The sequence below is a fragment of the Alligator mississippiensis genome, chromosome 2 (assembly GCF_030867095.1).
Source record: "Alligator mississippiensis isolate rAllMis1 chromosome 2, rAllMis1, whole genome shotgun sequence".
Taxonomy (NCBI): Eukaryota; Metazoa; Chordata; order Crocodylia; family Alligatoridae; genus Alligator; species Alligator mississippiensis.
Window position 1 is genome coordinate 293,190,783 of NC_081825.1, and position 27,577 is coordinate 293,218,359.

At 43.1% G+C, this 27,577-nt stretch overlaps 1 protein-coding gene and 1 non-coding gene across 3 annotated transcripts in view; both read right to left on the reverse strand.

The window, feature by feature from the left end:
- Nucleotides 1-3,802: 3,802 nt before the first annotated feature.
- The window catches only part of DLGAP5 (DLG associated protein 5), a 35,235-nt gene continuing 11,460 nt past the window's right edge, over nt 3,803-27,577 (reverse strand). Inside the window, exons 6-19 of one of the 2 annotated variants that reach the window (XM_019480015.2) lie at nt 22,018-22,113; nt 19,925-19,995; nt 17,313-17,608; nt 16,365-16,504; nt 16,151-16,277; nt 15,450-15,535; nt 14,550-14,710; nt 13,168-13,260; nt 11,444-11,660; nt 9,865-10,099; nt 9,428-9,488; nt 8,220-8,454; nt 6,146-6,192; nt 3,803-4,274 (exon numbers count right to left, since the gene is read on the reverse strand). In XM_019480015.2, the coding sequence (XP_019335560.1) occupies nt 4,152-4,274; nt 6,146-6,192; nt 8,220-8,454; nt 9,428-9,488; nt 9,865-10,099; nt 11,444-11,660; nt 13,168-13,260; nt 14,550-14,710; nt 15,450-15,535; nt 16,151-16,277; nt 16,365-16,504; nt 17,313-17,608; nt 19,925-19,995; nt 22,018-22,113 (1,988 nt within the window). In that variant the 3' untranslated portion in view covers nt 3,803-4,151. The remainder of the gene's footprint in view (nt 4,275-6,145; nt 6,193-8,219; nt 8,455-9,427; nt 9,489-9,864; nt 10,100-11,443; nt 11,661-13,167; nt 13,261-14,549; nt 14,711-15,449; nt 15,536-16,150; nt 16,278-16,364; nt 16,505-17,312; nt 17,609-19,924; nt 19,996-22,017; nt 22,114-27,577) is intronic. The other variant, XM_019480016.2, reaches the window with a different exon arrangement.
- Nucleotides 26,255-26,386, reverse strand: LOC132248945 (small Cajal body-specific RNA 14). Its single transcript, XR_009460416.1, has one exon. It is a non-coding gene; the product is annotated as a small Cajal body-specific RNA 14 (non-coding RNA).

Here is a 27,577-nt window from a genome sequence, read left to right on the forward strand (position 1 = left end):
TCCCCTGCCCTCGTACTCCCCTCCCCCCGACGAGCCTAGTTTAAAGCCCGCCGGAGGAGATCCGCCAATCTAGTGATGCAGTACTCCAGCTGTGGTCTCACCAGGGCCGAGTAAAGCAGGAGAAAACATCCCTGGTTTTGCTTGAGTTGCATTGGTGGATGTATGCCAGAATTTGGTTTGCTTTGCTAGCCACAGCATTGTATTGGTGGCTTATATTCATCTTGTGGTCAATCAAGACGCTCAAGTCTATTTAGGTCATGGTGCTAGTGAGCATAGCACTGCCGAGCCTGTAAGTATGTTGAAGGTTCTTCCTACCAAGGTGCAGCACCTTACACTTCTCTACATTGAAGGCCATCAGGTTTTGGTCAGCCCACCTTGAGAGTGTGTCCAACTTGACTTCTATCCCCAGCTTGTCCTGTGGTGTGCCTGTCCTCCCCCATAATTTGGTGTCATCAGCAAACTTTGCCATAGATGTGGCATGTCATGGGGCAGCCATGGGCAGGATAGTGAGGGTGCAGGCAGACTGTACCTGCACCTCCACTGCATCACCCAGGCAAGCTCTGTTGCACACACCTCCTGCCCCACCACAGTTACAAACCTTCTCCTGGCTTTAAGTACTTCAGCTAGATCAGGACTTTCTCATGAAGCAACCATCAGGAGACATTTCTCCTCCACCCCTCAGTAGCCAGTAAGCTGGGAAACCAATCTTCAATTTCCTACCCTGCCTAATCTGGAGCAAGATTTTGAATGCAGGTCTCCATCATTGCAGAGTGCCCTCAGACCACCAGGTATTCCAGTCTCTGGAGCAGTCCCTTTTTGAAATAACTAATCAGGGGAGCAAAGACCTGCAATCTGAATCTCCCACATTCCTCACCCTTGGGCTAGGGTCAACTTCTTGCTTCCTCTCCCCCTCCCCAACAACATCTGTCTTACCCCCAGCTGCTTTTTTGGGCAAGCAGGCTACAAGTACACTTCACTGACCAGGCTCCACAGGTGAAACAGGCCAAGGAAGATTGGGAGCAGCCGGATAAATGCAGTTTTGCAGGTGCCCTGCAGAAGTCTGATGATGCTGGTGACAAATAAGGGTTGGACTTAATTCCACTAATTTCAAGGTAAATTAGATATCTGTCTTGTCAGGAACTTGGCTGACCTAGCCCAGATCTCCAAGGTCATATAGGAAGCCTATAACATATCAAGGACTTGAACATGAGTCTTTCAAGTCTCAGTCTAGTGCCCTAGGCACTGAGCTATCTTCTTTCTCTTTTTGTTAGAGTGGGCAAGTTTAGCCAGACCAGTTTTTCTTATACCTGGATGCAGAAGGAGAGGCTTATTTGCCTGTTTGGTTTTAATTTAAACCCCAAAAAGATAAAGTATGTTATGATCAGATTTTCTTTGCCTTTTCAGATGTTTTAATATTTGTGAAGCAAAAAGAGTCCTGTGCTTGCCACTACTTTTAAAAGAAAATCTCAAGAGTACTGTATTTTGTTACAAACTCAGGTAGTGTCACATCTCTTTAGTACTTTTAAGGCTAATTAAATTAACTGTTACACTGCACTGCAACCAATAGGCTGTCTAAATTGCTATCAATGGAGACGAGACCAAAAGGTACGTAATTAACTTTCTATTAGAAAGACCCCCGGTCAGCAGAATTACATGCACATCTGCTAACATTTCATTTATAATGCTCTCTAAGCTCCTGACTGCACAGGAGTTTAAAGAACATTGTATTCCTCCTTCTCCAATCAGTTTTTACAAAATATGAGGTACCCTAGAGGCTGAGCTCAGTATTTTAAAAAGTATCCAATACTACTATGGTAAGACAGGTTAATGTATTGAACCAAAAGTGGAGGATGCTAATCTAGTGTCATTAGTACAGAGCTTTCTTGTTAATTCTGAAACAGGAGACCGGTCAGATACAAGATGCAGGAGTAGGCATCATAACTGTAGAGAGATACTGTACATCTGAAAAACTGGTCTGAAGCAAAGCTAGGAAAAGGTGAAAGTTAGAGTATTGTTTAAAACTGAGCATTGCACAACGTTAAAGTAATTTTTGTAGCTCTACATCTGGAACTGCTCTAATTGTTTTATACTGAATGTTAAATTGGTTTAGTTTAGGAGGGAGTTAATAATTCAAGAAGGAAGGAGTCCACCACAGTCCGCTGGCTGAGGAATTGGCTCCATGGTCGAACCCAGAGGGTGGCGGTTGACGGAAGTCAATTGTCATGGTGCCCTGTGACTAGTGGGGTCCCCCAAGGCTCTGTCTTTGGACCCATATTGTTCAACATCTTCATTAATGATGTGGACATTGGAGTCAGAAGTGGACTGGCCAAGTTCACCAATGATACCAAACTTAGGGGTAAAGCGTCCACACCTGAGGACAGGAGGGCAATCCAGGCTGACCTCGACAAACTCAGGAAATGGGCGGACGAGAACCTGATGGTTTTTAACACTGAAAAATGCAAGGTTCTCCTTGGGAGGAAAAACCTGCATCCTTATAGGCTTGGCAGTGCTACACTAGCTAGCATTACAGATGAAAGGGGCTTGGGGGTCATGATTAACCACAAGATGAACATGAGCCTGCAATGTGATGCCGCAGCTAGTAAAGTGAGCAAAACGCTGGCTTGCATCCATAGATGCTTCTCAAACAAATCCCAGGACATCATCCTCCTATTGTACTTGGCCTTGGTGAGGCTGCAACTGGAGTACTGTGTCCAGTTTTGGGCTCCACAATCCAAAAAGTATGTGGAGAAGCTTGAGGGAGTCCAGAGAAGAGCCACATGCATGATCAGAGGTCAGGAAAATAGACTTTACGACAACAGGCTGAGAGCTATAGGACACTTCAGGCTGGAAAAGCGCAGGCTCAGGGGCGATCTGCTTGCCACCTATAAGTTTGTAAGGGGTGTCCATCAGGATCTGGGGAAATGTTTGTTCACCAGAGTGCCCCAAGGGATAAGTTCTAACAGTTATAAACTTCTACAAGACCGTTTCAGGCTGGACATAAAAAAGAATTTCTTTACTGTCCGAGCCCCCAAGGTCTGGAATAGTCTGCCATCAAGGGTGGTTCAAACACCTACATTGAGCGCCTTGAAGAGAAAATTGCATATTTATCTTGGTGGGATCCTATGACCCCAGCTGACTTCCTGCCCCTGGGGCAGGGGACTGGAGTCAATGATCTTTCAAGGTCCCTTCCAGCCCTAATGTCTGTGAAATCTGTGAGACTAGCTTAGAATAATGTATTTTACAAATACATGAGGTTTTTAGGAATACCAGCAGCACCAGAGAAGGGCCAGCAATTCAGATAAAAGGAACAGTGACAAGTTTAAAACTGCTTGGAGGAATCAGGGTGACACACAGACACCCTCTCTGGTGTCTAAAAAAGTGGGACTTGCTTATATATCATCACCTGATAAATCTTGACATGTTTAACCTGGTTTTAAACTTTTCTCCAGAATACTTTGTCCTTACTCTTAAAAGAAACAATACTGAGTTTTCACAAAAGCTGCTTGGGTTACTAAGCACAGCTGTTCAGTCTCCCATTGCTCAGGAGCACAGGTACCATTACCAGACACATCTGGTGGGAGAAAATGGGTGATGCACAATACACTCTATTTTAGTGCCCAGTGAGAGTAGGACAACTACAATACTTGACTCCAGAGTGATAAACATAAGATTGACACCTGGGGAGATGGGGAGGGGAGCTCAGACCAAAGAGGAGATATAGCTGCAGTCAGCTATGTACCCATAGCGTAGATTGTATACTTCATATTTTATGCATTGAATTAAGACAATATAAGGAAGGACGGACAGGAAAAGCCAAGTTTAATAAAAATATAAATGTAGATCTTGAAAGGGACAGGAACTGTGAAAAAGCTTAGGCCTTAAATATTTTATCCCCAAGTAGGAGTCACAAGATGCATGCCACAAATGGATACAGATATTCTATTTCAAACACACTGGCCACTACCATACAACAGCTAAATTGCAGTATCTTCTTTATAAAAAGTGTTACGAAAAACATTTAATAAGGAACTCTATTGTACAATCCCAGGTTACACATTTACTTTCTTTGAGTATGCAGCTCAAGGCGAATACACTGGTAATTACAAGTGTCTCTAAATAGTCAATGTACATACTGAATTCCAAATCAGTCTTCACTTTTCCCCAGAGGCAGAAAGGGGAGAAAATACAATTAGGTCATTGCATACTGAAGCTTCTGTAAACTTCTGTGCTTCATTTCTGAGTGGGGTGAAAGGAAGACTGCAGACAAGGTTTGGCTGTAAGGAAAATTAAAACAAACGTTCAGGCAGCAGTTAACCACTTTCCAGCATATAATTCGCTGTAGAAAGAGCAGATTTATTTCCCTACTGATTTCGTCATACTAAAAGTCACTGTCAATAGACAGCTATGCATAGTAGGTGTCAGAACAATTAACAGGCCATGTGTAAACCTAGGGACAAGAGGCAGAGGACAATGCTTTGATTGCGGGCTCACGAGACTAGTAAAGAATGTAGAGCTCTCGGCCCACTATCAAATGAGACCCCACAGCTAAGGTATACACATTTAAAGGCAAAGTATAGGTTTTCTAGAAGAATCTTTATCTTCTTAAGGATGCAGAAAGCCTAGAGCAGAAAGCTGTGGGACAGGTAAGGGTTAGGCCAGATAAGGCCGTGCTGGAGCCATCCGGCAGGGTGCTGCAGGCAGCATGGACAGCCGGTCCAGCCCTGCACACTGCATGTAATGTATGCCAGCCCCACTCTGCGCTTGGTGCATGTGGCACATGCTGCATGGGGTGCCCCATTGGACCCACCCCGCATGCTGGCCCTGGGGCTAGTCTGGATTGGGCCTCAGGCTGTCCTTGTGTGCCGGAGTCAGCATGCAGGGCCAGTCCGGTGCAGGCAGCACATTCACTGAGCTAACCCACTGTGCCACATGTAGCACTGGGCCCAGCCCACGCACCATACCAATGCACATGGACAGTTCAAGACCCGTAGGCAAGATCCTAGGGCTGTACAGGGATCTGGCCCACAGGCCACGTCTGACACTCCTGGCAGAGACTGACTAAAGAGTTGAAGATCTTGATGCCAATATGGCAATAAGGGACTGTGACATGTTTCTCAGAACAGTGGTTTAACAAACTTCCTGAAGTCACAGAATCCTTTCATATCACTTCTCCGGCCACAGAAACCCCTACCCCTACTCCTGGGTCCAGTCTGCCATTGCCCCAATCTTTTTGTAGAACTCCTGGGTTCTGCAGAATACAGTTTGATAACTACTGTTCTACACCAATAGCCACAATTAAAAAACTTTTTGCTGCTAGCACATAACCCCTGCCCTCCTCCCCTCCCCTGCCTGGCATTTTAATTTTCTCCTGTGATGAGAAATGAGCCAATAGATACCAGCTCAGTTTTGGACATGGAAGGATCCATTATGTTTGAAATCCACATTTAGGCTCCTGTGAAAAGCTCCACCCATAAAGGAGTTGGACACCCAAATCCCACTGCATTTCTAAAGGAATGCAGCACCTACTTTCCCTGCGCCTCTTTTGACGAGACCAGGACTAAAAGATAGTAGAGCTTCAAACAAGCAAAAGAGGTGAGGCAATCTAATAAGATGAAAGGAGGTCAGAAGAGAAGGTAGCACAGGATCTGTTTTTAACAAAGTGTATGCAAGAAGGAAAGGGGGAGAGAGGGGAAGGGGGAGAGAGGGGAGGGATACTTTTACAAGCAAAAGATCTATAGGTTTGATTTTCTAGACAGCTGGCAGTTTAGCCAAGTAAAGGATCAAGCAGTTTAACAGACATTAAGAATTTGTTTTCTTCTCCTTTCAACTCTTTCATTTGGCTCAACCCGCACCCAGATTATGCAGTAAGGAACAAACAGTTGTGGACACACCACAAGTTGATGAGAGAAGGGCTGCATTAATTAAAATTACCAGGTCAGAAATTATTGGATACTGTCTTCTTCTGCAATTAATTCACTTCAGCAGTTCAGATAATTTTACAGAAGCAGTTTAGAAGGCAGGTTATAGAATCATAGAATAGGAAGACCGGAAGGGACCTGTAAGATCATCAAGTCCAGTCCCCTGCCATGGTTGAAAAGCATCATCCTGTAAATAGACTCTCAAGTAAAATTAAAGATGAACCTACCGCAACATCAAAAGGAGTTTCAGAGGTGGAGTCTCCATGCAAAAAGTCTGAAAAATAAGATTGTTTCAATATTACACTTTTGCTTGATAGTTGTTACAGTTGCTTGATAGTTCTGGAAGTTCTGCTTAACCCTCCAAGTTTCTTTGTTTCAGGTTTTATAGCAAATGTATACCCTTCAGAGGGCAGATACAATACAAGATCTTGCTCAGCTACTTTGCCATCAATTTGTTCAGTGTACCACAGATGTCAGAGAATACCACATAGACCCAGATACCACTCAATTATGAAAGACCAGGAGCCCTATATATCAATAGAATACCAAGGCACATGTTCTTGCATGCAACGTGTACACTTTTCCCAAACCTCAGCAGTTAGAAATTGGTGCTTTATAAAACAGGAAATACAGGAATAGCAGTTCCTGCAGGGTATGCCTCTGCAGGGTGGGAGGGAGGAAATGAATGAAGTAACTGTTATTATTCAGTTACTTACTTCTATCTTACCAGCATTTTTCAGGAACAAATCTGCCTTTCAAAAACAAAAGATGTGTATCTATCTGGGAACAAGTTTTATGAAAGAAAATGCAATTGGTTCCAATGCCAATATATTTAATTTTATCTGATTAAAAGCAAAATAAAATCTTAACAATGCTACCTTACAATGTGTTTGTTAATGACTTGGAGGCTGGCATAAACAGCTTCTCGAGCGAGGTTGCAGATGACGCGAAACTGGGAAGGAGACTGCAAAATGTGCTGAAGAAATGGAGTGGAATTCAGAAGGATGCTGACAGACTGAAAAGCTAGGCTGGAGCTAACAAACCTTCAATGCTGACAACTGTACGGTGCTACACATTGAGAAGAATAATCAAAAATACAAATACAAAATGGGTGACACCTGACTGGATGGTAACACCACAGAGAAGGATCTGGGAGTCGACATGAATTTGCAGGGAGGCAGCTGCTCAAAAGGTGAATTCAGTTTTGGGATACATTAATAGAAGCATTAAGTGCAAAACACTGAAGGGGATAGTGCCTCAATACTCAGCACTGGTTAGGCATCACTTGGAGTACTGTGTGCAGCTTTGGACTCCACATTTTAGAAAGGACTTAGAGAAGTTAAAAAAGGTCCACAGGTGACCAAAACGATAAATGAGATTGGAAGGCAAGTCATACGCAGACAGGGTAAAGAAACAGGCGTTTTTAGCTTGCAGAAAAAGGTGCTTAAGAAGGGATACAATAGCAGTCTTCAAATACATGAGGGGAGAGAGAAAACATCTTTTATCTTTTTGCAGAGCAGAACGTGGACCAATGGCTTGAAGGTGCAGCAAAGTAGGGTTACACTGAATAGCAGGAAAAACCTCTTTGCTGTTAGAACAGCGAGGCAGTGGAATAGTCTGCCTAGGGAAGTTGCAGAAACTCCATTATTAGTGGTATTCAAGAGAGGCTGGATAGGCATTGGTCAGGGATGATCTAGGTATAGCCATGCCTGTTCTACCATGGGTCTCTCTCATGCTTCTGGGATTTGCTGGTTGTTGCATGAGACCAGGAGGGATTTTTTTCCCCAGCTGCTGCTACATGTGTCAGGGTTGTGGGTTTTCTTTTTTTCAAAGTCTTCCTCAGAGGCATTGGGAGTTGGCTGCAGCCACAGCTGGGGATTGTAACTGGGGTGTGTCAACACCCCTGCTGGGACTTAAACCCAGAGGTTCTTGGCTAAAAGGTCTTTCTGTTATGCTCAGTCAGACCAATCACCACATTTGGGGTCAGGAAGGAATTTTACCCAATGGTCAGACTTGTATGGACTGTGGAAGGGGGGGCAGGGGGGCAGAAATTTGGTAGTGGGAAAGCATTCTCCCACTACCAAATTTCTGGACCTGTAGGGAGCCCTAAAGGCCAGATGACTCAGGGCTTCAGGCCACATCTGCTCCGCAGGCTGGGGGGTTCAGCACCCCTGGGTTACACAATGGATTTGTATAGAATGATTTGAATAGGGATGATCCAGCTTCAGACAGGGGGACCTATGGAGGTCTCTCCCAGCCCTACTTCTCTATGATGCAAACCACAGCTATAAAGCAGCCCACCTGATTTATGCTCCAGTACATGCAGTTCTTCAGCAAGATTGGTTTCTGACTGAGCAGTCTCCTCTGGGCTGCTCATGACAATATCTTGCCCTGTTATATCTGTAGCAGAAAGCTCCATCTCCCCTGTCATATCTGAGGGTTTATTCTCAGGGTTTTCCAACATTTGAGTAAAAGGAACTGAGCTGCTTCTGTCATCTGGGAGTAAACACACCTCCATGGCAGCTACATTTGTTTCCTAGAGAGTCAAAAGGGAAGAGAGAAAATGTGGGATTGTAAGAGGTTTTAAGTAGGGATTTGTTCAAGTCAGAAATGAATTTATTTTCTACTTCATTTTCAGTGAAAAAACTCTGAGAATGGAAAGCACAAAATGAAAGTCAGGACCAGGGCAGCCATAAGCCAAGTTACACTAGACACTGTCACTCCACTATTAAAGAACTGCAAGAGAGAGCAGCTAGAGCAGTGGTTCTCAACCTTATTGGAACTAAGGCACGCCCTCACTGGACTTGAGGCATCCATCCATAACTTTTGTGAACTGAGTGGCACCCAATTTCAAAAGTTAATGTATACATTACAGTGCTTACCAACTAACACAGAGGCTCGGCAGTAGGGGTGGAGGATCGTCCAGGCAGAGACAAGCTTCAGCCTGTCTTATTTTCTTATCTCCTCACATGTTGCAGCACCCCTCAAAGGATCTGATGGCACCTCAGGGTGCCCCAGAACCATTGTTGAGAATCAGTGAATTAGAGTCTCCCAGAATAATTTAGTAATCTTGTAGATTTACACAAGAGAAATCTGGCCATTTTAAATCCATTACTCTGATTCATTACAGGCAGAATCTGGTTCTGTGAATACCCATGTAATTAAAAACACAAGGATATAGTTAACTGTGGTAACCTATGATTACAGCACCCTGTGCTTGAAAATTTTAGTTTTTACTGACGTAGGCTACAGTATTACCATAAATCTACATTATACATAATTTGCAACTGCTCTTTTCAGGTATTTAAAACTGCCAAAATAAACTGCTGTACATTTGTTATTCCTCTGCTGTAACAATTAGCAGAGGAATAATACACAATTCACATCTTATGCTCAGCAAGCAGAATGTGGTTTGTGAGATCATTAGAATCAGGGGTGAATATTGACAGGTTTCCATACATACTTGTATTTAGAACACATAATTATGTACGTTTCATTGTCCAACTTACATTCTCTCTCTTTGCTGTGCCATTTATCAGTAGGCATTGTTCTTCTGCAGCTGGAAAATCACTGAAAGAGAAACTCAAACATTTTCAGTCTTTTCAAAACTTCAGATTTTCACTTAAATTGGTTTTCATTATATGGTTTATTATACCATTATATTGGTATTTTTGTCATTAGTTAGCTATATCAACATTTTTTGCCCAGAGAGTACATATATAAATCACACAGTGAAGTTATGTTTAGAAGCAAAGGCCTACTAATGACCAGAGGGTGGTGAAGAAAGGAAAACAAGCTAACAACTTACCCCTGCAGAATTTTTAAAAAGTAAAATGTATTAAGTGTTAATAATAATCATATGCACTACGAGGAGTCCATATCTTTCTGTTAAAAAGTTAATGTGTTACTTCTGTTAGTTAAAATGAAGCTGCATTTGTGTATTTACCTTTGCTCAGGCATGCTGCCCAACAGGGTTTTTTCTGATGGAGACTGGATTGTATTACAATTTTGTGGGGCACAAAAACCACCGGCTGCTGGCATAGATTGCATTGTAACAGTGTTCTCAGAGTTGCAGGGAATTGAGTGGGCGTTTTGAAGTGAAGTTTGACTGTGTGACCTTGGAGTTGTCATAGTTTTAGAAACCCGCTGGGAAGTTCTGCCAGGTGTCTTGGAAAGCAAACCTAAAAAAGTTTTTAGTGTTTCATTAGATGGGAAATGTTTCTATGAACAAGGATACACATGTTATCACGATTTTAATTATAAACATTTCCTAATTTACCACTCTCACCATTTGCCAGTAGTATAAGTAGTAGTAACTAGGTTGAAGATGCCACTAATACAGCTTAGGAGTCCAAAAAAAATTTTTTAAGCCATGACAATTTAATTTATTCTAGCACAAATCTTCAGTTTTTACATCCTTTCCATTAAAAAATTATGCTATTACGAAAACTGGAAGCAAACAGACTTGACTGGTTTACATTCCTGTTTTACTGACCGAACTAATGAAGATATACACAGCATATAGTTAGTATTTATTTTAGCTTTAATTTCTAGTATTAATAAAGATCTTTAAGAATTAGATTTCAAATGGCACCATCAAGTTTATAATCATTCTGCTTCAACTCTCAGATTTAGTTTTGCCAGAAGATCCCAGTGCTGAAACTTTCTCACTTAAAGGTCTCAGGGAATTAGAGGTGCATTAAAAATATTACTAGTGTTCATAATATGGAATAGAATCAAAGAAAAACAGCAACTGAGCAACTCTCAGCATCTAGAAAGGTGGCACAAAAAAGGTTAAGTGGCTGTCTTTAATGGCTCAGGATCCAGGTACTGAAAATACTGGTCTATCAATCAAACTGCAATACAGAAAGATACAGTATGCTCTTAACTACATGACCAACATGGTGCCTCTACCTGGGATCCCTTGAGCACTACACCTAGGATCTCTTGACTGTATATTAACAACTTTTTACAGAAACAGGATGTTGGCTGCCATGGTCCCCCTGCTTTACCTGTGGCAAGTTAAGGTGTTGTCTTGTGTAGTGTCAGAATTGATGGTAGGTTTCCTAAGTGGTTAGATAATGGATCTGTATAGGATGGTTTACATAGGGTGACCTCTGGAGGTCCCTTCCAACCCAACTTCTCTATGATTCTTCTAAAAGGCATAAATCTCCTTGTTAAGATCTGGAAGCTTTGTTCTGTTCACATAACTAACAAAAGTATATAGCTTAAAAGCTTTGTAGCTAACTAGATACTGATAAGCCCCGACAAAACATTTTCACATTATCTTGAACTTGTATAGCAGACACCTCAGTTTATAGGAATTAATTAAAATTGACATATCTGTGCAAAAAATATTTTCCTTAGGTTCTCTTGTGTAATGATCTTTGAGGTGAAACACCACCATCCAGAAGAGCTGCAGTTAGACAAATCTGGTCCAATTCAAAGCAAATTCCCCTCCGATGCCCCAACATGAGTTCCTTCAGTAGCCCCCAGTCACAGAAATAAGAATAAAATGTACTGACCTGGAAAAGATTTCGCAGGACTTTCAATTCTGAAAAATCCAGCCTCAAACACCACTTTTTCTACTTCCTTTGGCATCCTCTGGGCTGTAGGCTCAGCGTCTCCTTCCTGCTCCATTTTATCCTTCATTACTGCTCTGAAAGCAGCAAAACGATTTCTGGCAGATTTTTCAGCAGCCCCCCCTTTGGGCTTGGATATTCCACCTCGGACAACTTTCTTCTGAAAGTTAGGAGAGAGAACATAGATCAAAGCTTATCCTAACTACAGCTAAACTAAAGCTGCCTTACTACTACAGAAGTAATAAACAGGGAATCTACTCACTGAAGAGGTCACCCATGCTCATCTCTATGACCTCTTGTACTAGCATTCATCTATTTTGGGGATGGCAGAAACAGAGAAATTTCTCTTCGAGAAGTGCTGAAGTTAAAGCCTGCAGTTCAAAAGTACTCTCAGCACAATTAACATCTCACTATCAAACCTTTTCCTTTTGTCCAGGGTCTTGCGAGTAGTGGCATACAGACATTCCTATCGAACAGGGCAGGGGTCAGCAACCTACAGCTCCCAGACTGGATTCAGATTACGGAGCTATTTTATCTTGCTTGCAGAGCTGGTGGGGGAGTAGGGGGGGGCGGTCTCACATGAGTGGCAGGGAGAAGCAAGAGCAGCTGCACGACAAGGGAAGCATTGACAGTGGCTGCGCAAGCTGGATTGGAAGCAGTCGGTGCTCAGTTATGTTTTTTAGATGGTGTTGGATTGGTTTATACCCAATCAAAAGTTTAACTCCAGCTGTAGCACTGCTCTAAGGATAGCTACTTTTACCAAGGTGTTGGCAACCCACAGCTTAAGAGAAGACTGGACAGGCATCCGGCTGGGGTCATCTGACCCCAGCACTCTTTCCTGCCTAGGCGGGGGTCAGACTCGATCGGTTGAGGTCCCTTCCAACCCAAATATCTATGAATCTATAACCCACAGTTTGTGGGACAGATCTGGCCTGCTCTTCACTATGGGTGCATAAATCCCCAGCTGTTTGATCCTTGCCACATTTGGCTACTGGTACACTGATTGCCTCCACACTTCAGCTGGCTGCTCCAGCCTGCATGGAGGCCTGCTTTTCCTCACTGTAGCCTCTACTCCCTATCACTGGACCCTAGGTCCTAGCTTTTATATTGCTGTGGGTGCCACCCAGTTGGGTGGCACATGCAGCATTTAAAGGCAGTAGAGCCATGAACAAGGTTGGAGAGTGGCAGGGAAGGGTGGCATTTAAACCCCAAGAGCTGGGAACCAGGACAAGGATAGCTTCTCCCAAACCTGAAATCCTCTAGGTCTCTGGGAAAGCTCCAAACCTGTCTCCTGTAGCTGTACTCCTCCAGGTTGAATTGAGGCCTCTCTTCCCACCTTAGAATGCTCCCCCCATCCCAACAAACACTCCCTTGGAAAGAAGAAGGGAAAGCAAAGGACTATGGGACATTGGGTATCCTTAACACTGAGGGAAGCATATAGCCATTCAACTTAGGCAAGGAGGGATACCTCTACCTGGTTGGAAGAGGTAGAACTTCCTTGCAGAAGACCCATTTTTCTTCCACAAGAAAGCCTTTGAACAGTAGTATGCTCTCTTTTTCTGTCAGGAGAAATCCTTTCCTCCCAACACAAACGCAATGCCTGCTCATGGCCTTAGACAGTTCATGTTGTTGCCGATTAGGATCTTAAACCAGATTTTTAGAAATACCTTGATGACTTCTTTGCTTGGGATGTTAACTGGCTGCCACCCGTTCTCTTGAAGCTTCCGTAAGTTTTCAAATTTTTTATTCACATCATCTACCTGTTGAAGAACGAAAAAGGGAACAGGGCTAGTTTATGACAGTTACAATGGATAGATTGTTTTATTCAAACTATCTTTAGAACAGCCTGTGTATGTTGGTAGCTTTGCATTAAATATAGAAGCAGACTGAACTACAACAGAGTGGAAGAAAAATATACCAAAGCCTCCCAGGTAATACATTTTATGTAAGTGTTACACTAATACTCAAACATTAGATTAGAAAATGATTGCATTATTCAGAAGGGAACTTGTAACATCTAATTTAAGCCTCATGTGGTAAGTGTACAATCACATCCAGAAGAACTTAGCTCCTATAATTAAAGGAGTCAGCTTACAGCCTACTCTTCATGTTGAACTAACATTGAATGTTAGAAATTGTTCTATATAAGATGTTTTCTTCCTAAGGATTATGGAACACATTATACAATAGACCCAAAAGTGGCAACACCAAAACTCCCTGTGCAGAAAACACTTCAGTATAGACTTGTTTGCTATATCTGCCTCCTTTTCCAGACACCTTCATAGTCTGTTTGGTCCTTTCTTAGGGCATGAGAAAACTACAAGCACAAGCTAGCAAGACAGTAGTCTCATTCAATGACGAGCCAGAGAGCTGTACAAGTGTTTTGTTAATCTCTTAAATAGTGGAGGTCAAGATGGATCTGTGCATGGTAGACTGACCCTAGAAATATTATCCCTCTTATTCCACAAGTTTTCTCCTGCCACTCAGTATGCACCAGGAACTGAACAAGGAGGGAAGAATTATTTCAAGTTTGTCTCTGCAGCTTCCCCATTCTTCCTCCTAGGCAAAAAAAGCTTTCTGCAACCTCTCCATTAACACAATATTAGTTTACACCACTCTTCCTGATACAGAACTACCTTCATTAAACAAAGGGTTTTTTTTTTCCAAGATGCCTGCAAGTTTACAGAACGTAGATACAACCACTTTCTTGAGGGAATCCAAAGGACAAAATAAATTCCCTATTAGAAAATACATCTGAACTATTACGACCCTCATTTTCCCCACTGGATTCCAATGAGTTGTGAACACTGTTCTCTGTTCTAGTCTCTTACAGTCCTTCCAGCCTGGTACCAGACTGAAGTTTGGACTTCATCGCATAGCCTTCTTAGCACACTGGCTAAGAACTGGTAACTAGACCAGAGGCAGGAAATACAAAATACTGGGGTCTAAAACGCAAGAGAGCAAATTCCACACAAAGAACACAACACATTAAAAAAAGTTATATTAATTGTGCAGAGTTTCTGTATTTTGCTTAATATTGAGTACATACCTGAAAACTAACCATATCCCAAAATCCATCCAGATCTGTGCATGTTGTTTCCTTTTCACCACGTTTGAATTCACAATTATCTACCAGTCCTTCAAACTGTTTAAACCTTTCTGTTATGAGCAGTCTTGTTTGACCAACTGTCGTGCGAATCAGATCTTTTGCTAATGGCAACAAGAAGTCAGTTATTAAAAAAAACCCCAAAACAAAGCCTCAAAAGTATCCCTCAATTGATAACTAAAGTGGCTTTAACTGATCAAGTATAAAGTGCTACCCTGAGGATCTTCAAAGGAGACTGGACGCACACCTGGATGGGGTTATTTGACCCCAGCAGTCTTTTCTGCACAGAGCAGGGGGGCTGGACCCTATGATCTCACGAGATCCCTTCCAGGCCTAAACTGCTGTGAATCTGTGTGCTGGAATTTACCTCCTATGTAATCAGACTTCAGATCTGCAGCATCCCTAACAACACTTATAGTCCTCATACATAGCAGACCATTCCTCATATACACTTCTTCACAGAACTTTAGAAGGGAACCTTATATATACGGTCACTCCCCCCCGCCAAAAGAACAATTATGTGTATACTGGTTTACAATTCAATGCAACATTTTTCATATTACTTATGTTTCTTGCTGAATTTGAAGAACTTCATTCATTTCTTTAGTGACTAGCAAATGCCACCATGCTAAGCATTCCCCACTTAACTTTTACTTCTAATGTGAACAGTCTCACATCAAAATATTCATATAAACCATATGGCTTTGCCCAGTAACCAATCTAAATGTTACAGACAACACTAAATGGCCAAAACAATACAAGAACAGTGCTCTCCCCCTTCCTCCAAGATGCATGGAAGGTACAAGAAACCCACCCTGGGACTGACCACCTGTTTGCTCTTACCATCCTCTGGGATGTCCAGATCACATTTTCCATCCCACTGGAGACACTCTGACACCAGCCTCTCAGTCTCAGACTGCAGAACATTTCTAAAAAATAAAGGGAAGGTAAAGAATTGGGGGGAATAAAAGTTTAAAAATAGTCTGCCACTATCACAATTGCAGCCTTTGGTGCTATCTTTTAACCTCTTATTTTGACAAAAAAGTGCCTCTTTTGGAACAGGACTAATTGGATTTTTTTTCAAATTTTTTTTTTAGCTTGCTGGTCTAGTCTAAGCCAGTGTTTCCAAAACTTTGGAGTTTACCCTAGTGGGTTATAAAGTCAACCGCTCTGGTGGGTTGTAAAGTCAGTCACTCTCATTCCACCTCCTCCCCTCAGCCAATTGTCACTTATTCCTCAACAAAGCATAACACACAGTTTGGGAAGTTATGACTTGAGCAAACACTTGGAGATAGTTGCCCTTACTCTCAAGCTTGCTCCTCTTGATTTAAAGCATTAACCTTTATGAAAGAAAGCAAAAGCGAGTGAAAGCATTGTCTACTGCAAAGGAACAAACAGAATAAGAATGGAGGATTTGCTTAGTTCATTCTAAGAAAAATGTGACATACATCTACAATCCAATACATATTAACATTTAAGCTATTTGTCCATTTTAAGGACTCCTAGGAAAAGCTACAGGAGAATGAACTAGGATTAACAAAAACCTAAAATAGGGCACATCATGCTCTGGCTCTTCTGTTTCGTCCTGTTTTGTTTCCATTGCTGAGACATCTGAAAACACTGGAATAGTTTCATTTGATTTCTGAATGCCTTCCTCATTTGAGAGAGAGCCTGAAAAACAAGTGAGGGACATTTTAATGATACTATTTTAGTATTTGGCAAAAGGAGGAGTAAATTAAGTGAATCACAATACTACACCTTTCTTTGCTTTTGGAGATTTTGTAGGAATCTGCTGTTGTTCAGAGCTTTTATCAGTGCCTCTCTCAGCAGCTGAAGTTTGACTTTCTGAATCAGACTTTTGTGCCACGGCTTCTCTGCAATTTTTTTCTGACCCCATACTAGGGAAAAGTAAGAGGAGCAATTTTTTTAGCAGGTCTTAAAATTGGCAAAGATAACCAAAAGTTAACACAATTAAAGGGCCAAGACATCTTGGAGAAAAAGGTTAAGCGGGGAAATAACAAGTTTTCAAAGATTTGAAAATCTGTCAAAGAGGGAGAACGTATGTGCTCCCTTGCTGTAGAGGGCAGGACATGAAGCAATGGCTTTAATGTGCAGCACTGTCTATTTATTGGATGTCAAGAAAAACTTCCTGTTGTTAGAAGAGCGAGGCAATGGAACAGACTGCCCAGAGGAGTCCTGGAACCTCCTTCACTGGAGGTTTTCCAGAGGAGGCTGGATAAGCATTGCTGAGGGATGATTCAGGAAAAGCATTCCTGCACCGAGACAAGGGGTTGGATCAGATTACCCTCAAAGTTCCTTCCAACCCACAATCCTATGATCTTCATGTTCCATGAAATCTAGATCAACTGCTTTCTGAAAGGAGGGGCTTTTCTAAACTCAAAAGAAAGTGTGTATTTCATAGTATATATTAAGACACCACATTATCTTGGAATCCTGTACTCCTAAAGCATGGGAATATAGTCTAGGACTTCCTTCACCGTTCCTTTGTCAAATGTGGACCTGGGGGATAGTGATTTTTAGAGGATTGTGGAGAGTGCTCTTATTACATGTTAGATGACCATTCGGTTCATACATTTCCTCAGATTAAATATCAGAGTGCTTTCCACGTCAAATGGCAATGGCAGTTCTTAATCATTTAGGAAGTCATCAACAGGAAGCTGAATGACAAGAAGAGAAGATTCTTACACTAGAGAGCTCCAGGTGAAGCTAGGTGTCAAAAATGCATTTGCCCTGGAAGGAGTCATGGGTGTAACTTTGTAAGCTGTTAAGCCATCTAATGGCTGAAATACGAAGTTCTGAGGAGCAAAAGAGCGTGTTCGCTGCCTCGCTGGAGCAGGACTATTCGTCACTGGTAAGTTATTTTCCTGTACGGTCTTTTCCTCAAGAAGTTCTAGTGATGCTGAATTTTTGGAGTCAATAACCAAGTCTTCAGTTATTGGGTGCAGAGTATTTTCTTCCCCTTCGTGTTTAGAAGGTAGGGTCTGTAATAGCACAAGACAGACAAAGCAAACATTTAAATAACATGTGAAGCACATGGAGCTGATCTGTACGCTACAGTATGTCACCTGGTTACTGCAACATTTACTGTTTGCGTATGCTAGAGTAGTATAATAGCAGGTGTTAGAAAATTGCTGGAAGGCAACAACAACTCCTCATAATCAGCCTCCTGGTGAATATGACAGGACTTAAGAGACTAGCTAAACTATGAGATAGGAAAATATGACATCCAGGATGCATAAACTACAAAGATGCAAAGGGTGCAAAGTTGCACGACTTGTTTTGCCACGGCTGGAAGCCAAAAGATCAAAATGACACTAGTGATTAAAGTTGCTCTAACAAAGGGAAAGCTGCAGTCAGGGATCTGGGCATGAGGAACAAAAGAGTTTGAAGCAGCAAAAGCTTCCTGGCCTATCTGCAAAGGGTGGCAGGAGGTCAGATGACATAAGCATGCATTTAGACTATTTATTGTGTTGTTAAATCCCTTTGTTCTCATATCATGTTCCCCCCACCCTATGGTTTGAGTGCTGGAAGCTGCAGAGAAGCAGGGGGTAGAAAATTCTGGACATGTCCAAATCACCTTTCCCCTTCAGCATCCATACTTTCCCAGGAACACAGAAGCAGGGGTCCATGCAACTCCTTACTCTCTCCTGCCTATCAGGGTCTTTCCTCACCCACTAGGAAAATCCTAGGGAAACTTTGGGTGCTAGGCACTGAAGCATGCAGGAATTGGTACTCACTGCCACCCCTCTCTGGAAATTTGACAGCACTGCAATGCCTAGAAGTAGATGGGTATACTTTGAACCCTTTGCAGTGTATATGCAGACACCTCTGAAACAAGAAAATTGTGAACTGTCCCCAGTCAGTGACCTACTTGGAACAGTTCAAGTGTGATCTGTGTCCACACCCTTAAACTCCATTCCATTTTACTTTAGCTTTAAAATACTACATTGTAGGTTTTAGTCTTAAGGATGTATTCTACCTAAGGGATAGAACTGGTAGTTTGAAACATCCATGAAACTAGGAAATTAAGATAGTGATAGAATTTCTATCCACAAATTAAAACTAGGTTTAAGTTTAGATTCAAGCCTCAAGGTTCACTATAATTGAATGTTCTTGCTTTGAGCCTAAGACTTGCATTCCTTCCTTAACAGGCCGGTTACACCTAGATAGTGGTGAGATAAAGAGGTTAGCTTGATTTCATGTAACACACTGCTATAATCAAAACACAGACAAGTTATTACCACAATGAAGACCTCAATCTTAAATTACAGCAGTGAGATAATAAGTCTGTGTAGTACCATGGTTGGTGCTAGTTTTAGTCCCCAGATTTCAGTGGATTAAATGCTGACCCAGAAATTCACCTGATACTTTTGGTAGTTCTCAATCTTAAAATTAAATTTTGCAACTATGAAAATACTGTTCTATTGTCTGAGCACAAAAAATCTGTTCAGACACTTATGCGTGCAAACTGATGCAACACTTCTGCAAGTCTTCAGCGAGGAATGGATTATACTAATTCAAAAGTGCTAGTTTTGAAACAGTATATTGTGAATGCAATGCAGAACTTTCTATTCAAGAAATGAAGCCCAGGGCATTACAAATGTCCATACTGAATATTGCCTGCATCTAGTATCAAAGGTTTAGTTTGAAATCAGAGTCCTTAATATTCACAGTGTAAAATAATCAAATCTGAAAACTTTAAGATAAAAATTTAAGGAAAACTAAAGGTGTCAAAGATCCAGCCTGCAAAGCCCCATTATCTGGCCTCTGATGCTGTCCAAAATGCCACTGGACCAGCCCCATGCACAAGGCCAGACATGTGCACTGCACACTGCAACCGCCCCAGCAGATCTAGGACCCATGATGCACATGGTGCCCACTTTGAGGCTCAGCTTCCAGCACCAGCCCCAGACAGTCTGGGACACACTGCACCCAGTACCCGTTCCAGGATAAAAATCACAAGGTCCTAGGAACAGGCACCACAGTCATAGACTGGCTATGGGTGGGGAGAAGCACCACTCATAGCACAGAACCCAGACTGGCATGACAAACTGGGGGAAACAGCAGGTCTGTGGGCCTGATCTGGCCTATATATTGGCCCCATGCCATTAACCTGGCCAACAGGGTCAGAAGAGTTTGACACCCTTAAGTTAAACAGCACTTAATTTCTAGTTACCTACACCAGACCTTACATCAAAACAGATCTATTGTAGAACAAGTACTTTCACCTGGCATTAGCCTGCTGTAGATATTGTTGAATGTTAGTACTGTTCATTTTTCATAACTACCTTACGTACCTTATTTTTGTCAGCTTTGATCTCTTTTTGCTCTTTTTCTTTACTTGCTGCCTTTTTTTGTGGTTGGACACCTAAGGTAGAAGAAATTCCGACCATTTAAGACGGTGGTCTCCAGCCTTTTAAAGTAGGAGATCACTTTTAATTTAAAAGCAACCCAAAATCTACCATGCACCACCCCCCCACCCCCACCCCCACACACACACTCAGCAGGTAAGTGTGTGAGTAGGGAAAAGAGGGGCGTGTAGATTGAGACAGAGGGAGAAAAAAATTATTTGGGGGCATGTCCCCCCCCCAGAGGTAAGTCTGTAGGGGAAGGGGCAGGGGAACGGCTGGGGGGGGGGGAGGGGGGAAGACGGGACGGGACAGGATGGGACGGGACACAACAACACGGGGCATATTGAGGCCCCAGCCCTAGTCCCACTCCCTCCCTCACTGCTGGGGCCTTGATCTGCGCCCCTGTCCCCCCATGGCAGTGAGTGGGGTGGGGCAGGGGCAGGCCCTGCACTGTGGGATGGAGCTGTGAGGGGCTCGTCTGAGGGGTGTGGGGAGAGGAAGAGGCATGCACCCCAGGAGGGCATGGGGGACATGTGGGGCAGGCTGGGCTCTTCCCAGCAAGGGTGTTGGGTCAGGCTGTGCTTGAGCCAGGCGGCAGCGCTGGGATTGGAGCTACGGGGTACGGCTTCAGCCACCCGAAAATTCGCCGTAGCCCTCCCATTGCTGCCACCACCCACCCCGAGCACAGCCCGACCCTGCCAGGAACAGCCCGGGGCAGCCTCCCAGCCCCAGCCCACCCTCCCCCACGCACAAATCCTGGGAACATGCCTCCCATACCCGGGGAGGGGGGGAGTGGGAAGGGAAGGCTGTGCTGGGGTCTTCCTGCAGTGGGACTGGGCTGGGCTGCAGTTGGGGAGGAGGCCTACAGTGAATTTTTGGGTGGCTGTAGCCACCCATGCTGCCCCACATTGGGGGGGAGGTGGGGGGGCACATGCCCCACCATTTGTGTACAGTGGAGGCAGCTGCTGCTGCAGGCTGGGCTTTGCACCCTGAGCCCTGCTGCAGCTGGCCCAGGAGCAGCTGGACACTACATATGCTTATCATATGGTTTAGTCACGTAGCAATCAAAAATAAAGTGCTGTATATTAGAAGGACTACAGAATGTACAATATTTTAAGAAGTTCTGCAGTTCATGCAAAAAAACTTCTAGGATTTAGCACAAGTACAGTACTCTTAAGAATAAAAATCAGGTTCTTCCCTATTGCAGATATTGGCATTGAAAAATTATGTAATGCGACAACCATGTTTTACAGCTTCTTGTAGAACTATTACTCCAACCTAAATTTATACAGATCCAGCTTCTCCCAATTTAAAGTCTAGGCTACACTAAATATTAAAAACAGGCTGAAAAGATATCATATAGTTTACATTCAGATTTTGCTCTACTTTCACATGTAGTAGCAGCTAAAGAATGAAATAACCTACAAAAGCTTGTCACTCAGATAATTACAGCCCTGCTAGTGGTTTACTTCCAAGATATATTCCAAAAGGGCAATACACAATATATTTGATATAGTACACGATAGTTTCTTATCCTCAAGAAGTCATTAAAAATTCTGTTTCAGTACAGCCATGAAAAATTATGGTCCCACTATTCCGGGTACTCTACAAAAATGGATGAAGCAGCCAATCTGTGACCCAAAAAACATATTTCCTTTGGAGATTATCTGTTCCTGCATACAGATTATTTATAAACTACAGTATAGCACTCATAAATCAAGCTATACAAAATTAAGACAAATTAGAAAAGTCCAAGTTGCCAGAGAACAATTAGCATATAGATATTGATAGTAGCGCATCCTACATTTGTTCAATGTTGACTTCTGCATGGGATGTGAATGCTGGTATTGAGACTGCAGTTATATGATATTCTTCCATAGGGACTGCTAATTACAGCATTTGGATTCTTTATTTTCACCAATTTCATGTTAAGATTTACATGTTGCCTTGGAACACACATCACTCCAAATCTCAGCTGTACGACCAGCATTAGTTTTTCTGCAAGCAAAACACTGTAAAACATTTCATGTTTCACTTACCCTTAGTTGTAGCTGGTTTTATCAGCTGTTTAGTCACAGAAGCCGCTGCTCTGGTGATTCTGACATTTGAGACTGTGGAGCCTGCAGGTTGCAACACTGCAAAATACATAGATAATTATACCTCCACGGCTATTTCAACAAAACTCATAGGAAAGCAACATTCACTTGAAGCAACTGTCAAATTTTAGGCAAATCATCTGGCTTTTGCAGAAGCAAGCAGCCGGTACACTGGCATTAGAAACTGCTGTATTAGCTTGCCAGGGTCTGTAGCAGGGTTCTCTCTTTGTCAGAGTAGCTCATGCTCCCAGACTGCTGAAAGATAAAGGTGCACTGATATATTGGTCACATAATCGGATCGGCGCTGATAACAAGAAAAATTAACATTATTGGCAATTAGCTTTTTTTAGTTGATAATGTCACTGATAAATGCTACATGCATACATGCAACCACAGCATGTATGCAGCCAGGAACACAGCCCAACAGCTTGGAAAGCAGCTTCCTGCCGGTACATCTGTAGGGGGAAGGGGGCATGAGGGACGGCAGATGGAGGCCCCCATGATGACTCAATGAGGGAGGGAGTGGGGCAGGGGCAGGCACTGCCCAGCCAGGGTGGTGAGTGCGACCCCAGGGCTGGGAGCAGGACAGAGCTGCAGGTGGCTCATCCAGGTGGCACAGGGGAGGTGGGTTTGAGACGTGGAGTGGGCGGGAACAGCTCCCCGCTGCTGCACATACCTGCTGAGGAGGCATGGGGGGCATGTGCCCTCCCAGATTTGTGCACAGGACAAGGGTGGGTTGCCTGCTGTGGGCTCGGGGTCGGCGGCTGTGCCAGCCTCTTCCTGGCAGGGGGCCAGGCCAGGGCTGCACTTGGAGCAGGCAGGGCAGGCTGAGCTGTGCAGGCTGGGTGGTGGCACTGGGAGGAGTGGCTACAGGGAATTTTTGGGTGGCCATAGCCCCTCAAGTGCCCCCCCAAACATCACCCCTGCTCAGGGTGGGAAAGGGAGCAGAGTGGAGTGCCCTGGCAGTATTGGAAGGGTTTATGGGGCTATGGCCACCCCAAAATGCCCTGTAGTTCCCCCCCCCGCCATAGCCACCCCTCCTAGAGTTGCCAGTTTCCACCCCTTGCAGCTGAGCCTGCCCCTGCCTGTCCTGAGCCAAGCTCCCCCCTCACCCCCCGCCCCCCGCTGGGAAGAGGCTGGCGCAGTCCCTGGCCCTGAGTCCGCAGTGGGCAGCCCGCCCTCGCCTCATGCACAAATCTGGGGGTACGCATGCCCCCAATGCCTCCCCCAGGGGTGCACAGTAACAGGGAGGTGCCCCCTACCCCCACCTGTGCCTCTTGGGTGAGGCACCCACAGCTCCATCCCGCTCCTGGCCCTGAGGTCATATTCACCACCCTGGCTGAGCACCTACCCCTGCCCCACTCCCTCCCTCACTATGGGGGCTTCCATCTGCCCCCCACTCCCTCCCCCCAAATTATGGGCAGGAGGCTGCTCTCCAAACTGCTGGGCTGCATTTCTGTAAAACGGCTATCAGATCAGCATCAGCCCATATGGCTGGTTAATAATCAGCTATTGGTATCAGCTAAGAAAATCATTATTGGTGCACCCCTACTGGAAGCACAAGTTCAGTCCTGGTATCTTTGCTCTGAGGTGCTTAGACTTGTCTAAAGCTTGAGAAATATCCTTTGTACTATGGGTCTGCTAAAGCCTCAAATGAGATCAAGGGAATTATTGGGCTAAACAGTAAGCTCTGAAGAAGGGCATTTCTGCAGGTGTGCAGCCTAAATAGGTATTTTTATTTTTAGGCTACAGAGGGGAAAAGTGGTGGTAGGGAAGCAGAAGAGCCATGTGACCCCCCCCCCCCCCCGCCAATTTATTTTTCCCGCTGTAGAAGTGGAAGGGAGATAAATTCAAGGCAAGCTTCCAATAATAGATTCTATGCCTATAAAATTATAACAAATTAGTAAATTTTACATTTACAGAATCTAACTATTGGGTGGTCATCCTATATTCAGGGTCATCATTTAAAAAAAAAACAAACAACAGTATATCAATCGGATTCATCCTGATTCACAGTCTTATTGACACCCTCAGAGATCTCTCATAGGCTAGTGAATCATGTTCACAGCTGGTGCATCTCCAGAAGTATGCCCTTCCTATTTAGACTTGGAATTCATACCCATTGAGATTCTTGGGTACATTTAAAAACTAAAAAATAATCAGTTCAGATCTCTCCCCTGCTGACTTAATGCACTCTTTGACATAGATTGCCACTCCTCCACCACCACCAACTATTCCATCACCCCTGTATAGTTTGTACCCTGGTATTAGTGTCCCATTGATTTTTCTCATTCCGCCACATTATGGAGATACCTATTATCTCAGCACTGTCATTTAATGCCAGGCATTCTAGTCTCGCCCCCACCTCCCCCCACCCAGCTTAAGCATGCAAGCACTTTTTATTATTGTCTAGTTGCCTACTTTTGTGTGTCCTGTTAACCCAGGAATCTATATTTTTGCTGCTTCTCTCTGTGCTTAATTAACCTGAGCCCTGCCATACTGTTTCCTGTCCTCTTGGAGAGGCTCTGAATCGCAAGCAATTTCACCTCCTCAGTGTACCCTTCCAGACCTGCCAGCTTTTCCCGTTTTCAGTCTCCTCTATCAACTGTTCATTATCATTCTGGTTTAGGTGGAGCCCATCCTTCCTGAAAAGCTCCTCCTATCCCCAGTGGATCCCCAGTTTCTAATAAACCTAACTCCCCACCCCCAGCCCTGCCTCTACACCATTTCCTCAACTGCATGTTAAAACTCTGCAGCTCTGCCTGCCTCCAGGGAACAGGGCATGAAACTAGAGGCATTTCAGAAATACCAGATCCAGCTCCTTTTACTCTTGCCCCTCAACAAGGTGCCTGGCAAACTGCCCTGCTTGCTCTCTGCTATTCACTTAAGAGCTCCCTTTTATGCTTTCCTAGGGCTGGGCTAGCTCTACTCTCTCATTAGGGCACAAGTGGAACCAAAGGCAGCGACTTCTCCCAGGCACAAACACACACTCCAAGCACACTGTCGTCACCACCGCCAAACAACCAGGCCAAATTCACTCACTTTGCAGTTGCCAGGAGCCAGATGCAGCTCCTTTTCCTCTTGGCCACCCACTGGGATGCCTTTGCAAACTAACCTATTTGTTCTCCCCTGTTCACTCCCAAAATGTAGTCTTAACTAGAACGCCACCCTTCTCCCCCCAAAACAATCAAACCAACTTCAGACTAGACATTTCAGTCTAGAAGGTGCCAGGGTGAATTCAGAGTGAATTTTTAAATTAAAATAACCTTGTCTAATTAAAAGTCCATAATTCAATCTGAATTATAGAAAGCTGGTCAGAAGCCCAAATTAACTATCAACTATTGGGACTATTTTCAAATGCTGAATTTATTCCTTTTCAGCTTAAGAAAACACTGCTTTTGTATAAACAGAACCAAAGGGAAACATTTTATCTTCCAAGGGCAAGTTTTAAATATGGCACAGCATATATTAAATTTGTAGCTATATCACTTTTCTTCACAACTGAGTAAATGTTGGTATTTATTATCCCTAACAAGTGACAGTAAGTTTATCATTGTTGTATAGCAAAGCTCAGCAGGAAAGCCTCTGGTCTCATTCTTTTCCCCTTGCGTATCCAATATATTAAAATGTTTTCCATCCATCAAGTTTAATTTAAAAACACTATTTTAAAATGGAATTGCTTGGTTCCCAGACAAACTAGTGTGTCCAACACGAATCAGCAGCTTACTAGGTAAGAAAAAAAATCATCAAAATGTAGAAAGAAAGAATCTGAATAAATATATGAAATTGTTTATGCTTAAGTAGACAGCTATTGTATCTTCCGAGTAAGCAATAGTACCAGATTTAGCATAAGCCATATTTAGTTATAAATAATAAATCAGTATGCTTTAATTGTTATACCAAGCAATGATTGCTTATTAAAATAAACTAATATGCTAATAGAGACAAGTAAAATCAATCACTTGAAGATTTACTGCTTGCTGATTTAAATACTTAATATTGGTGAATTTCATCAAGTCTGCCCTGAAGTTTACTTAGATTTTTAAATTAGCTTGAGCATCCCGTATGAATCATCTCTCATAGCTATTTTAGGAACCTATATTACAGTTGTCTCTATGAGCCACAGCTCCAGACTAAGGCACTTATTTGCTTAAAAATAATTGCAGCACGACTTTAAAAACATGTATGGATCCATCGCACAGTAAGTCTGATAACTGGACAGGCACTGTTGGCAGGATTCTGTTTTAATGTACGTGGCTGGATATGGTTACATTATACCACTTACAAAGCAACCAGGACCAAACTCGGCCACACATTTAACTGTACTAATGCCTTGTAAAGGATTTTAACTGATGTCCTATGAATACAAGGCAAATTGTTTCACTCAAGGCAGCTTAGCACATTCTTTTAAGAACTGTTCTTCAATGTGTTGAGTCGCTTCAGGGACTACAGTCTGAACTAAATCAGGGGTTGCCAACCTGTGATACATGTGCGACAAGTGGCATGGGCTGCCTCTCTATGTGGTATACATGGCAGATTGGGGAGGGAGCAGGCAACACAGCAGTAGATGGGGCAAGGAGCAGAAAACAGAGCAGCAGATCCAGCACGGAGTAGAACCAAGTCACTCATACACTGCCCTAATAACCTTTCAGAAAAGGATTAAACTGACTGTGAGAACCTTGCAACCCTCTACAACCTCTGTAGTTTTACTACATGTCTGTGTTTCTACATCCAGATATTCCAGGAACAATTTATTTGTTTGTGTAATTTGGTAAAACATATTTGCTCATTATCTAAATTTGAGCACTTATGATAAAAAAAAAATCTACTTTGCACTGAATAGACTTGGATTTATTAGAGAATTTCCCTAAACATCTAGAGACACGAGGAGTTTGGAAGACACCTGGTACACGTAATTGTTCACTTCCAGATCTTCCAGTTTAATTCAAAAATGATGAAGGCAAAATGTGGCACAGGTGATGGAGCACTAAGCAATGGAGCCATGACACAGAACAAAAATTAAGTTCTGGAGACATCAGTGCAGGCAGCAAACTACTGACAGAATATCAAAGTAAAAGGTAGTCCCTTGCTGACTAGATAAGAGAAGTTTCTACCTTAACAAATGATCAAAAAAAAAAGAAATGATCAAGGAAGGGTATGGGATGCTGAAGTGTTTTGCACAAGTTCAGAAAACTGCTGGAGTCTGACAGGAATTACTTTACTGTCAGCAGTTAGAAGCTGACCTTGAAACATGGGGACAGCATAGGTACCAAAAGTATACTGGGGATTTTGCTTATACAAGTAAACTCAAATGTTAAAATACCAAGGACTTTGGGACTTCCTAGCTAATTAGTGGGAAGCTATTGACCATCATCATTATTAGAGAACAGGCTTTTTAGATAGCTTCAACAAAAATATTTACTTAAATAATTCTAATAGAACAATTTGAACATCTTCCACAATGTGTTATGAAGCATTCCACTTACTTGTGAATCACACTGTG